The 14,591-nt window shown below is 36.2% G+C and overlaps 1 protein-coding gene across 1 annotated transcript in view; it reads right to left on the bottom strand.

Annotated features, from left to right (window-relative positions):
- LOC126475165 (low-density lipoprotein receptor-related protein 2) overlaps nucleotides 1-14,591 on the bottom strand; it is a 217,079-nt gene that overhangs the window by 133,601 nt on the left and 68,887 nt on the right. Inside the window, exons 10-17 of the mRNA XM_050102790.1 lie at nucleotides 13,890-14,030; nucleotides 12,506-12,715; nucleotides 12,177-12,372; nucleotides 10,624-10,877; nucleotides 8,291-8,526; nucleotides 6,628-6,832; nucleotides 492-751; nucleotides 1-214 (exon numbers count right to left, since the gene is read on the bottom strand). Of these exons, the coding sequence (XP_049958747.1) occupies nucleotides 1-214; nucleotides 492-751; nucleotides 6,628-6,832; nucleotides 8,291-8,526; nucleotides 10,624-10,877; nucleotides 12,177-12,372; nucleotides 12,506-12,715; nucleotides 13,890-14,030 (1,716 nt within the window). The remainder of the gene's footprint in view (nucleotides 215-491; nucleotides 752-6,627; nucleotides 6,833-8,290; nucleotides 8,527-10,623; nucleotides 10,878-12,176; nucleotides 12,373-12,505; nucleotides 12,716-13,889; nucleotides 14,031-14,591) is intronic.

Here is a 14,591-nt window from a genome sequence, read left to right as displayed (position 1 = left end):
GGCAGCCTTGTTCATCACTACCATCATTGCAGTCAGGTATACCATCACATTTATATGATTCCTGTATACACTGCTTCAAATCAGCACATTTGAACTGTGATGCTGTACATGTTATTGGTGGGCAGCCTTCTTCATCCTGATTATCAAAACAGTCATTATCTCCATCACAGACCCATGACTGTGGAATACAATGACCAGACCGTGGACAAGTAAACTGAAAAATTATATAACAAAAAAACAGTATAGATTTTGGTTTCAGTCTGTATATATCAAAGTATGTAATTAATATAAAGTTTACATATGTTTTGGCAAAAGTAATTAAAATTAATCAGCCAACTTTTTAAAAAATTCACTTTCAATTAAGTTATGGAACATAAAATATATTATGCAGTCAATAAACATATTTCTAATAACAAAAGAATATACAACTACAGTTTACAATATAGTTCACAAATAGTGAGTAGAATACCTAGATAGTACACAACATTTACCTGAAAATAGGCACATGTCTTCTCTTTACAGAATTCTCCTTCATCAGAGCCATCACCACAATCATTCTCTGAATCACATTTCCACGTTTCAGGAATACAGCGTCCATTATCACAGAGGTACTGAGACAGAGCGCATGTCACATTTACACAACCAGTTTCATCTGAGTAGTCACCACAGTCGTTTTCAGAATCACATTTGAAGCTCATTGGAATGCAGCGACCTGTTTTACACTGGAACTCTCCGGCACCACATGTTGGTTCTGGAAGGTTGCATGATTATAATAATAACAATAATAATAATAATAATAGCTTTATTCAACATTGAATGGTACAGTGCACATGTACAAAGAAACAGTAATGGTTAAAGTTAATTGTACAATACACACGACACATTCTCATCAGAGCCATCACCACAATCATTCTCTGAATCACATTTCCACGTTTCAGGAATACAGCGTCCATTATCACAGAGGTACTGTCACATTTACACAACCAGTTTCATCTGAGTAGTCACCACAGTCATTTTCAGAATCACATTTGAAGCTCATTGGAATGCAGCGACCTGTTTTACACTGGAACTGTCTGGCACCACATGTTGGTTCTGGAAGGTTGCATGATTATAGCAATAATAATAATAATAATAATAATAGCTTTATTCAACATCAAATGGTACAGTGCACATGTACAAAGAAACAGTAATGATTAAAGTTAATTGTACAATACACACGACACATTCTTCTGAATACGTCATTAATTTACAACAAAATTACAATAAGATGTTTACTGATTTCTATCCACATAATTTCACAAAGCATTTGTTGTTCTTCATATAAATATGGTACTCTTCTAGTGTGTAGAAAGGGTGTTTTACTAAAAATTTCTTAAGCTGATGTTTCAGTTTAATTGCAGGAAGAGCCATGACTGCACTAGGCAGTGCATTACCTAATTTTATACCTGCGTACTGAGGCCCCTTTTCGTAAAGTGCTGTTCTGTGGCTGCCACTGTAAAATCTTTTTTTATTTCTAGTATTGTACTGGTGGAAATCTGAATAAGTGTTCGGGTGCAGTCTTTTCACAAGCAATATGGCTTTCAGAATGTATGTGTTTATAACAGTTAACACCTCTGTTTTTGGAAACAAGTTGCGACAAGATTCCCTGTATTTTGCTCCACAAATTATTCTCACACCCCTTTTTTGAAGAATGAGTAGCTTATCTAGATTAGCATTGGTTGTTGCCCCCCCCCCAAATTTCAATACCCTAGTTCAAGTGAGAGGAGAAAAGAGCATGGTATGCAGTCTTTAGGACTACAGTGTCTCTACAGAACTTGCTAATAGTACTGATTGCAAATATATTTCTTGACAACTTAGTTGCTAGGGAGTCAATATGTGTGTCCCATTTCAGGTAGCTTTGGATTGTTACACCAAGGGAATTTACACTTAGACTCTTTCTTTACCAATTTGTTGTCAATGTATAATTTAATTTCATTATTCAAACTACTTTTGTTAAACTCCATCAAACATGTTTTACTGGTGCTTACATTTAAGTTGCTTTCATTAAAAAACTGAACAATTTCTTTTGTCACATTATTACACTCGACCTCTAGTTCATTACATGATTCCTTTTTACACACAATGGACGTGTCATCGGCATACAGAACAATTTTGGAATTTTTAGTACAGTATTTAATATCATTTACATAGATCAAGAACAGAAGGGGGCCCAACACCTCTTCAATTAGTTGAGCAGCTGCAGTGCTAGTTGATTTACCTTTTAGGAATCCATTTTGATTTTCGAAAATCAGGTTGTGTTTGTTAAGAAAGTTTATAATCCTGTTGTATATAACTTTCTCAAGTATTTTGGAAAAGACAGGAAGGATTGAGAGTGGTCTGTAGTTTTCTATTTTGTTGTTGTCACCTTTCTTAAAAATGGGTGTTACCTGTGCTATTTTTAGTCTGTCTGGAAAGGTGCCTGATTCTATTATATTGTTGACTGCTACAGACAGAGGTACAGAGGCATTTTGGCTACAGGCTTTTAAAACATTAATATTTAGGCTATCATGCCCAGCTGAATTAGAGGGTTTTAGAGAGCTAATGATGCCCATTATTTCTGCACAGTTTGTGGGGGCTAGATATATACTATGGTCACATGTATTACCTTTAAAACTGTAGTGCATGTTTTTATGTTTGTCATTTATGGCTTCCCCTACGGAAGATAAATATTCATTAAAAATATTTACAATTTCCAGTTGGTCTTTTATGAGTATGCCATTCTGGGTAATAGTAAAGTCCATACAGGATTTGTCACTGCAGGTGCTAAAACTGCCCAGATGCCAGCAGTTATTTTGTGTGAGTTTTGAAGCTTATTTGCAACATAGTTGTTCCTGGTCTGTGTGAGTAAGTCCTTATAGTGTGTTTGATACTTGGAGGCTTCCTTTAGCTCAGGAATCTCTCTATTATTCAGCATTGCACTGTGGAGTAGTTTTAATTTTTCCCTCGCTTCAGTGACATTACTATTTACCCAAATATTTTTGTTTATATTTTTTGTTTGTTTCTTTTTTGTGATTACAACTGTGCATGTGGTATCAAAGCAGTAATAGAAGTCAGCAGTAAAGGTATCATACGAAAAGCTATTATTTTCAAACCATTTTATTTGTGCTAGTAAGCAGTTTAGTCTATTTATGTTGTCATTATACATTATTCTTTTAGTTACAAACTGTTGCTTTGTGGTGACAGTGGGGGGCTCATGGAGCTCCAATTTAAGCTGTACTGCATGATGATCTGAGATGGCTAGTTTTAAATCTGAAGCACTGTGGGATAGGTGGGTCATGTTTGTTATTATGTTGTCAAGACATGTTTTACTATTTCCAATATCTCTAGTGGGTTCCCGAATGAGTGGGGTCAGGTAAAATTCATCACACAGGCGATGTAATTTTTGGGTGCTGACATCATTTGTTAATAAATCTATATTTATATCCCCTGTAACTATAATATTTATATTACCATTTGGCCCAGAAAATGTTGTGTCTATATATACAAGCAAGTCAGAAAGATTTACAAAAACGTTATCTGTATTTGCTGCAGGTGGCCTGTAAACACCAATAACTGTTATGTTATCTCTACCCCATTTTAGGTTTATTGCAGCAAATTCTGAGACTCCTTCCAAGCAGAAGGCACTCACACCAATAACATTAAAATTACTTTCATTTACAGTGAAAATTGCTACACCTCCCCCAGTCTTGTCTTTTCTACTGAAGGCTGTGCAGAATTTCATGCACAGTGGTTGACTAATGTTAATCAGAGCTTCATTGTACCAATGTTCAATTACAACTAATATATCGGGTTTGTCAATCTGTGAAATTACATCTAGATCATTATGCTTATTTCTAAGACTACCAAGATTCATTACAAAGGCCCCCAAAAACTTACAAAGCCGATAAATGTAGACAAAACTTTGTAAAACCGTATAAAAAAATGAAACAAAAAACAAAAATCAAAGGAAAAAAAGAAGACGAAGAACTTGGAGACTTTTAGATTTCACATAACAGACAAGAGAGGGAAATTAAGAAAGAGAAGTGTTTTAAAATTCAGATTGGTGGTAAAATATTAATTACTCAAAAGGTAAGGCAACATAAATTTGATTCCTATTTGTGTATGTTGATGACTGGTGCTGCTTGAGTTTAGTCTTTCAGTGAAAAAATTCACTTCCAGCTCTTCATCTTCCAAACAAACTCCCTTCATCCTTAGCTTGAATGTTCTAAGAAAATATTATCATAATTACAGCGATTTTCTGTCTGTATACAGTCTGTTCGTTAACCACAGTCAGTATACAAGTAGCATACCATTTGGTCTGATAAACATAATGTGTTACATAACAGGGATGTACGAGGAAATGTGTGCATCATAAATCTTTTCTTCTCCAGTAATCCAAATGGCTTATGCCTTTTTACATCATATTTTAGAAATTAACTTTTCTGTACCCTATAACAGCTCATTGTTCTTAAACTATTGAAAGCATTTCATTAATCTGACTGCCAATACTGCAGTGGATCAAAGTTGCAGCACTCTCATTCTTCACACTGACGATATGCACCAAAAAGTAGATCTCAACTACATATACAAATGAAATCTGCAGTAGTTTTCATAAGTGATGCCTTCTGCTCACTGTTCAGTTTATGTGGCATAAATCATGAACAGATCTTTCCACTGCCAAAATCTCATCTCTGTGAGTGAATTGTATTAATGATGCTGCTGCTAATCCTCACTTATATAATTTTATGCTAATTGGCAGTCTACCTGAAAATAAGCATTCTCAACAGTCCTACAAATGTCTGAAGCAGCTGTAAAGACATTTGCTACATTCAGGCTACATAAATTCTACAAGACAAAAACCAAATTTTGGAAACTCATTTCTACCGTATCATTTACGTGTTATGATTAAAACAAGTATCAAAGTAGATATGTTTTCTGAGAATCAGTTGTTTCACATGAATGTGGTGTAACCCAGCTGTTTTTGTTTCATCAGGATGATAAAGTGATGCTAGTGATATATTTGTAATACTTTTTAATAAAAATGGAGGACGGTTTCTATGGAGATGTCAATGAACTTTTATGGAAGTACATGTAGCTGCTAACACTGTGATCCATTCACCAAACATTTTATAGGTATCTCTAATTTAAAATCTTCACTGAATCAGTGCAAACGTTGTTTTTCTGTGGAAACTGATAATTCTTTCTTTTCTTTTCCAACCTATCCTTTCCTCTCAGAGGAAGGAATTACTACTTCCCAAAACTAGAATAGCCTTTTGTGCTTTTATGTGTGCCTAACAGAAGTAATGGATTTTCTTTTCCTGGAGATACGTAATAGCTAACCTTCCTGTGTCCCTTTAATGTTATAGTTTTTTCAAATAATTTATCCTTTCAATACAATAAGTAAAACGGTTGTCACAGCAATCCAAACATCTTTTGTAAAGTTTCCAAATCCTTTTATCAATAATAATCATGATAGCTCTAGTCAGACTAATGAAAACAAATTGGCACAGTTTTCTTCAATTAAAAGCACTTTTGTTTCAGTTTGCTTATAACTCACTGTTATGTCTTGTGCTGGTGGAGACACAAAGAGATCGCCACCCACGTAAACAATGTCGACCACGTTTATTAACTATTCATAAACAAAACACTCCTTCATGGAGTTTTAAGTTAGTGTACATATAAATAAAAGTCCTTTTGGTACTCTGAGTCCCAACAAGGAAGGCAAATAAAAATTAAGTGGTCAAAGGCCAAAGTGAGTAACAAAATGGTTTAAGTCTAGATTCACTTGGAATGTTCTGGAGATAACAACACAATCAGTCATGGTCTCTGTAAAGGGAGGCCAGATGCAAAGTCTGAATAAGTGGAGTCAGAGCCCAAAGCTCGGTAGGGATTAGAAGTTAAGAACAGCACGGCGACAGTCTGATTATGGTTCCTTTGCTAGAGCTCTGATTGAGGAACCGCTGCTGTGGTCAGCACCAGGCCCAGATCACTCCAAGGAATGACATGTTCAAAAGTTAAGACTGAACTATCATTTCGTGGTTGTGCACCAGCATAAATAGTGTTGTTGGGGACAGATAAAACCTGGCATGCAAGTAGGCATGTGACATCGTGTAGAAAAATAGTGCCTGTGATCACATATTGAAATGTGTTCTGCTGATAGCAGCCCTGGCACTTCTCTTAAGGGCTGCCAGAAACTCCGTGAATAACAAGCTGGCATGTTGTTGCTGTCCGGATCATTTACCAACATAAGAAGTGACAGTGGATTGGTGTGTGGCTTGTGCCAGGGGCAGCAAATGGTGCCTGAATGGTGGCCACCCTCGGGATGTAAACTTGTAGTTGGTTGCAGGCTGCTGTCTTATAGGGGGGGGGGGGGGGGGGGGGGGCACAGCACTCACCGTATGTTCTATTCACTAGTTGCAGGTTATCTATTTTGTAGTACACTGATTATCAGATTACACTACTCAAAACTGAGAATTAACCTTCAGCAAGTCTTGTTCCCACATGGCCAAAATCACTAACCATTACACAGAAACACATATTGTGCTAGATACAGCTTGCTTTGTTAGCAATATATTCACACCAGTTTTCACTCTCTGTTACTATACTTACTTGAGCAGTTTTGTTCTTCATCTGAATTGTCTAGACAGTCATCATCACCATCACAAACCCAAGCCTTTGGAACACACCGCTGGTTGTTGCATGTGAAGTCCCAGGAGTTGGGGCATGCCTGAACCGGTGGCTCAGCATTTGGGTCTGCAGCACAAGTTGATCCATCCTCTGTTAGCTTCTCCCCGTAAGGACAGCCGCACTTCACCTATACAGCAAATTGTTAGGAGAATAATACTGGTAACATCCAACAATACAAAGTTGTGAAATCCATTTCCTGAGGTTATTAGTTCTTCTCTGTTGGTGATTTACTAACAGAACAATATAACCATTGATTTCCAGGGCAGTTTAAAAATATACGAAGCAAATTTCTCTATTAACTCAAATCTTATTTGCTCCATCACGTGCAAGACATGCGCATTTAAGTTGTAGAAAAATTACTGTTGGTTAACTGAGAAAATAACAACAATTTTTACCTCTGACAATGTTTTGTACATAATCAATATTACAGTTGGATTCTTATTTCAAAAGTCAGAATTCGTAATGGTTATGACCCATCTTAATTTTGCTGACTACATTTTACTGCTTGCCTCTAGTATAGGTAAACTTCAACAACTAATGGAAGAACTTAACAAGGTCATTTTGAAACTAGGCCTGAAAATGGACCTGAAATCAATTATAATAAGACTAAATATAGTGGAGATGCTGAGTCGCAGATAGACACAACAAAAGACTCTCACAATTATAGCTTTCGGCCATTAAGGCCTTCATCAACAATAGACACGCATACGTAAATACACACACACTCAACGCAAACACAACTCATACTCACGACTGCAGTCTACGGCAACTGAAACTGTTGTGCCTATCTGCAACTCAGCATCTCCACTATATGTTTTTCCTTCTCATAATATGTTACATTCCATCCTGGATTTTCCATTGTTTGATAATAAGATTAAAATAATATACAATGAACACATTGAGAAGAAATTGTATAAATGAACAATGAAGTTTTAAAACCATTTTATGGGTTGGTATACTAAGCACAGCTGAAGATTTAGACTGTATGTCAAGGAGAAGGGGGAGGGCAAAAGAGTGAACAAAATAGGTTTTTCAAAACCAACCATACAATTTCTCTTAAAGGGAAAGTTTACATTTAGTGCACTTTACCAGACTGAGTCACAGCTGTGAGACATGTGTGTTTACTGCTGTGTAATTCACATATTGAGGGCTACTCAATAAATAATCGGAAGATCTATGTTGGGAATTATTAGCGCAGGCAGGAAAATAAACAAACAGATCAACAAACAGTTTGAAATGGAAGTTGTAACTGAGGTACGTAGCACACATAGCTGAGCAAATGAATGGTAATGGACCATGGAAGTCCTTTGTTGGACTAGAAGAGATGAGTGTAGACCATGTTATGATCTACTGAAAGATGGATAAATGACATTAGAAAACACGCAGCAGTAACAAAGAAAATGGATTTCAAATGGCAGCTGATGATAACTCCAGAATACAAAATTTAGCTTGGCAAACACCAGAGCTACAATAAGCAGCAGGTGGTGAATACTGCATGCAATCTAATCTAGTACTGCTACCTTACAAATATTTTACTTTCTGACAGCTTATATGAAAAAACATGCTTATCAATCAGCTATCTTACCTGAAGGGTGCCAAGAGTTTCATTGCGTGGAACAGCAAAGCATAATTTTTCACAACCTCCATTATTGTATGCACAGGGCTGACTACCACTGAATATCTGTTCCTTATGACTGTACACTTTCACTCCATACAGCCGATTTGTAGTTGGTTCTCGAACAAGAATCTCTTCCTTGTCACCTGTTAACTTGTGTAGCTTTATTATTGCATCTAGTCGCCAATCAGTAATGTACATGAAGTCTGAAACAGGAGAAAGTTTATACCATTATCTATTGTCAGTATTTTAGTTCTTCTTCTGCATGTATACTTTAAAAAACTGTTGCCAATTGATGGTGTCAAACTTATTAAATTCATTTTTTTTTAACAAAATAAGATTAATGAATTACAAACAGGCTTCATGAACTTTATGAACTCTTTTTTCCCAATTAGAAAATGTTTATTTCCACAAATAGCAAATTAAATGAGACTTAACAACAGATTAAACCAGATTCATTTTATTTATTAAGATCAGATGAGCAAGATCCATTTGCAATATTAATAGACAATCAAATAGCAGAAGTTAAATAACAGAAATCATTTTGAGAACTAAAGTTTATTAAGTGACTAACATTAACAAACAATGCTCACTGTTGATACTATACACTTCTGCAGAATTTTACTTAGGTGCAACATACTACTTCGTAGTAAGTCCCACGTGTGGCACCTCTTTGAATGCACATTGTATCTGAAAGTTCTCTCACTTCATTCCATTACAACTGGGGAGGGGGGAACTGGTTGGGGTGGGGGGTATTGTGGTGAGGGGAGGGGGAGGAGGAGGAGGTGACTGCAGGATCTGTACTCCATCTTATAATTTCACATTTTCACCTGCAAAAACAGACTGTTGTTGCTAACTTTCTTTCAACTGACCATTTAATGTTCCAGCCTCATAACTTATTTCAACCACAGGAATATTTCTTGATAAAGCTATGAATTATTTAGAAGACAGACAACACAGCTACAGTGACTTACTTAGGTAGCCGAGAGTGTTTTATTTGTAATTTCTGTATTTCATAATGAGCTCTTCTTGCTGATTTGTTGCCTTTTTCATTTATTCTCTAAACGCATGACAGCATCAAAATGTAATACAGACTTCCAGATGTGAGTCTGACACATATTTTGTATGTCAACAAGGGTAATAAACAATTTTGTCTCAGAACACCAGTAAATATGCATGTCAACTTCCCAAACCTACATCCATATGTACACCGATACCCAACAAACCACTTTTAAGGGCATGGCAGGGCAGGTCAACTGTACACATATTTAAATATGGACCACAGGAAGAATACCTGCTTGACTTCATCCATGTGTGTTGTAATCAGTCTAATCTCATCATCCTGGTCATCATAGGAAGAGTACTTCAGGGACTATTTAATATATGCCTGGATTCCTTTCTTAATAATAATGGAAATTCTTGGCTGGAACCTCACAAAAAATAAGGGAAAGACAACCCACTCACCTACCACAGGCTGATGGTGGGGTGTAGAAACACATATTAGAAAACAGTATTCTTGCTCTTTTTCTGGAAAAAGTGCACACATACACTTACATAAGCACACTGATACCAAACAAACACTCCCGCAGTCATGCCTTGTGAACCTTCTTTCAATCTATCTACCACACCTGCACTGCAAAAAGACATAACGATTGGAATTCTGTACCTTTAAAATCTGTTTGCAGCTCATCCTCTCATAAATAAAATCCAAACACACTGCACATCTGCATATTGTTGCCGGCCGGTGTGGCCAAGCGGTTAAAGGCGCTACAGTCTGGAACCGCGTGACCGCTACGGTCGCAGGTTCGAATCCTGCCTCGGGCATGGATGTGTGTGATGTCCTTAGGTTAGTTAGGTTTAAGTAGTTCTAAGTTCTAGGGGACTGATGACCTTAGAAGTTAAGTCCCATAGTGCTCAGAGCCATTTGCACCATTTTTTTGCATATTGTTATAAACTAATTTTGTTAATGTAAGTTATAAGACAGGTACCCAGTTAGCAATTATTGTCCCATTGTTGGTCATATTATTGGCATGGGGGCATGAGCTCAGAAGGAAAGGAAATTGACCCGGGTCTTTCTGAAGGATACAATAGGGCATTTGTCTGAAATAATATATGGCAACCACAAAATATCTGAATCTGCATGGTTGGCTTTCAATTTGAAATTTGTTCTTCCCAAATAAGAGTTCAGCACCTTCATCACCACACTTCTCCATTCCATACAAATATAAGTAATATTACAACTTTCAATAATACCCAGCACAGAATATGAGAGTGCAGGAGAGAAATAAAGTTTATGAGCTTACCTTTATGTATAACAATGGAGAAAGGATGTCTAATCAGACGTGAATTAACTGTCCTGACATCTGTGCCATTTAAGTTGGAATGCTGAACATGGTCCAGAAGTGCATCACACCAATAAAGTCGATCAGAATCAAAGTCGACAGACAACCCATTGGGCCAACCAAGAGTAACATTTCGAAATACCATCAGGTTACTGCCATCAGTGTGAGCACGGCTAATATTTGCAGGACGATCCCATTCTGAGAAGAATATGTATCTGTAAACACACATAAAATTTGAAGTCTTGCAAACTTTTAAGAACAGAAAAATGTTCACATTTCCAAATAATAGCACAAAAACGTTATAGCGGAGTTAGCAATCCACCACTATATAAGTAGTGATTTTCATTTGTTTATATAGTTCTATAGCACAAAAACATTTGTACAAGATAATATTTTATTTTGCATGAACTATTCTATTACCTTCAAATTACACAATGAGTACTGAAAATGACATAATTTTTTAAGATAATGAATACATATATAAATATTAATAATTGGGGTAAGAAATGCAAATAGTGCAACAATAGTCTACTTATGTATGCCAACAGTGTGATTTGTCAACTAGTAGCATAGTATTTACCTTCAGGAGATGAAATACCAGTATTATTGCCAAAAGACACATTTTAAAGTGAAGAAACTCTACCTAGCTTCTAGAATTCTCAGTTTCTTCCTTACGGATGAAAGAGGGATAGGCCGGGAAAAGTTAGAAAGGAGGGGCAGGTCATTCAACAACCAGAATGAGAGTGATCCATCTGCAGTGGGGACAAATGAGAAAAATGATATAAGTCTGTTTACTGGCGGCAGCGAAATTTCATCTCCTGAAGTTAAGTAGTGGCCAGCCATCCTGTGTCTTTGTAATTTTGTAGTTTTCTGAACTGAATTTTCCTTTTGTTACAATATAAATGTATTACAACAGTTTTAGCACCCACATTGACCTGGGGTGAAACAAACAAATAAATTAAGTTGTTGGGGAAGCAGATATCAGGCTATGATTCACTGGAAGAATTCTTTAAACACGTACACTATTTGTGAAGGAGACTGCTTACAAAACTCTTCTCTAATCAATTCTAGATTGTCTTTTAAACTTTCTGAACCCTTACAAAACAACAAACAGAAGATCTAAAGAGAAGTATGTTAAGTGAGAGTGAGAACTTTGCAGATAAATATTTTTCGTCACGTAGATATTCAACAAACTCATGAGGCAAACACTGAAACAAGTTATTGTACATCACAAAAACTATTTTTCAAAAAATCCCAAGAACCACACTTCTGAAGGAAAACATCATCATCATCATCATCATCATCATCATCTACAATAATAACTATGTTGACAAAAGTAAATCAACTGAGGCCATATACATAGGTGTAGCCCTACACTCTATGCACCCTTCCTTACTGTACGACAAAGTTAGGTACTAATAATGGTACACAACAAACCCACTGTGTGGTGACTTGGTAGAAAAAAAATGTTGATGTTGATCCACAACAAATTTATTTTATTGTTCAGTACTTACCCTTTGTTTGGATGCACAACAATTGCTCTCGGTCTCTTCAAGTTTTTCAGAAGAGTTCTTCGGTAAGTAACATTTCTTGTGCTCAGCACATTTAGAGTCCCCTTCCTGCTGTCAATGTAGTAAAGATTCTTTGAAACCCAATCAACAGCCATTCCCTCCACTCCTTCATTTTGAGAGGCTAGTACTATTTCGTGACCTGCAACAGAAATGAGAATACTCCAAGAAATAAACGGATGTGATTTTACTTGTAATTTTGATTTAACTGTTTCAAAATATAGAACTAACTTTCCATTCTCATTTCATTCATTTCCTTTACTGTTATTACTGACCTGTTCCATTGCGGTGAATTCGGTGTATAACATCCTGCAGAACATCTGAGTAATAAATAAATTCATCAAAAGCATCAAAATCCAGGCCAACAAATCGGGCTCTACGAGAGACAACTGGTAACATTGCATCGCTGAAACCTTCAATTACAGGATCCAACACACGCCCTTTAATGAATCTTTGTTGTGAGTACATCAAAAATTCATCAACATCTGAAAAAAAAAAAAATTAAATATACTCCAGTTGCTTTCTGGTTCTAAAACACCATAGAAAAATAATGAAACAGTGTATGAAAGTGGTGTGTTAAAATAATCAGAACCATAATTTATACTTTATTTCTTCCACTTATTAGTTGGACTTTCTGCAATCTGATTAATGTTTGGCGTAAGTGGTGACAAAAAAGATTAAAGGCAAAAATATTGTTGTTTTTATACCTTAGTATCACAAAAATCAGTAGTAGTTGTGGTAGATTGTAAATATCGCTAATTCTGAAAACACTTTTTTATGTTCTGCTTATCCTGACAACCTCAACGTGAAGGTCAGACACACCAACATCAGTTTAGAAGACGCCAGTGGAGGTTGGCTAGCTACAGTTGTAACTTATGGACAGGCAGTTGCGTGATAAATTTTGTAATAAAATAAGTCTTGTGAACTTACACAAAAATTTTCCTCATCATAAACTTAAATGACTTGGCAAGTTTGCAGCTTCAATTATGTCGATATTTGGACATACATACTTCTGCAAGCAGCTCTTTTTCGCAGTGAACAGAATTAAATCCACCCACAGAATCTCACTCAAAGATTGAAACTTAAAAGCTTATTTTCGGATCAACAGTGTTCAGAAAGTGTTACCCGACACTGAAGGTTTAAAGAAAAGCATAGTAATTAGTATTAACTGATATGCAGTGTTTTTATGTTTAATGTGTAAACACAATAGTTACAAAATACAAGGTGATGCCAATTTAAGCTTCGTCCAAAACTGATATTCACTATAGGGCTGCATCAGTTGTAAGACATACAAGTTTTGTACTTAGCTGCCCCTTGCTCTTTACCTTATCAATTAAAGTAAATCTGAGTTCAATTCCATTATCATTCCTCATCAATTGAAACAGTCTTAAGACATTAGTTCACCATGAAATGCATTAATCAGCCACAGTGAAGCAATTCATCTCCGTAAAACTAACATTAGTGCTCCCCACCCCTTCCTCCACCATTACTCATAGTGATCTGGCCAGTTGATAAGGGCGAGGTGTGAACACAAGCCAGCTCGCATGAGCAGATCAATGAAAGGTCTGATGTATTTCATCCCACAAGAGGACAATCAATTGTAATGTATTTCACCTCACTAAATGACATTAGTAAAATAAAAAATGGAAGTAAACTTACTGTTGCAACTTCTCCGGTCTTGGGCTAGCCTGAACCCAATATTACACGCACAGCGATAGCCGAGAATTCCTGGTGCATCCCCAACTGTCACAATGCACATGTGCTGACAGCCACCATTATTTGTGTGACAAGGATTTGATACTGTTAAATAAAAAGCATTCAAAATAAATACAGTGTCTTTAATAATTTCACAAAGTTATTAAACACACACAACACTTAACACCATAATATGTACACCATAATCAACAACTGGAGTCCTGAGATTAACTACACCATAAATGGAACACCATGAAACTAAAATTTCTGATTGCCCTGTACAACCATCAGTAACATGGCAGCTAAAGGGTTTCTTTTAAAAGAATTTGGAACAGAGGTAGCTCTGCATTCACATAATCTCACACTTCCACCTTCCTCTTTCCTTTATTTTTCTTTTGCCTTGTGCAAACACATTACTCTTTTTTTTTAAAAAAAACTAATTATCCTGTCTATTGGTCTTCCATTTTCCCCCCACAACATAAATTTGTTGTTACAGTTAATAGGAATAGCACTACTGATTAGAAAGGTTTGTGGAGTTCTTCAGTCCCTGAAATGCCAACTGCTAAGTTTATTGTAATTATCTAACAAGTATTTGAAATGAATGATAGCTTAAACTGTTAATAACAGATGACTGAAGTGTGAATGTTACTTTAACTTACTTCAACA

The sequence above is a fragment of the Schistocerca serialis genome, chromosome 4, assembly GCF_023864345.2.
Source record: "Schistocerca serialis cubense isolate TAMUIC-IGC-003099 chromosome 4, iqSchSeri2.2, whole genome shotgun sequence".
NCBI lineage: Eukaryota > Metazoa > Arthropoda > Insecta > Orthoptera > Acrididae > Schistocerca > Schistocerca serialis.
This window is presented reverse-complemented; position numbering and strand designations above follow the sequence as displayed.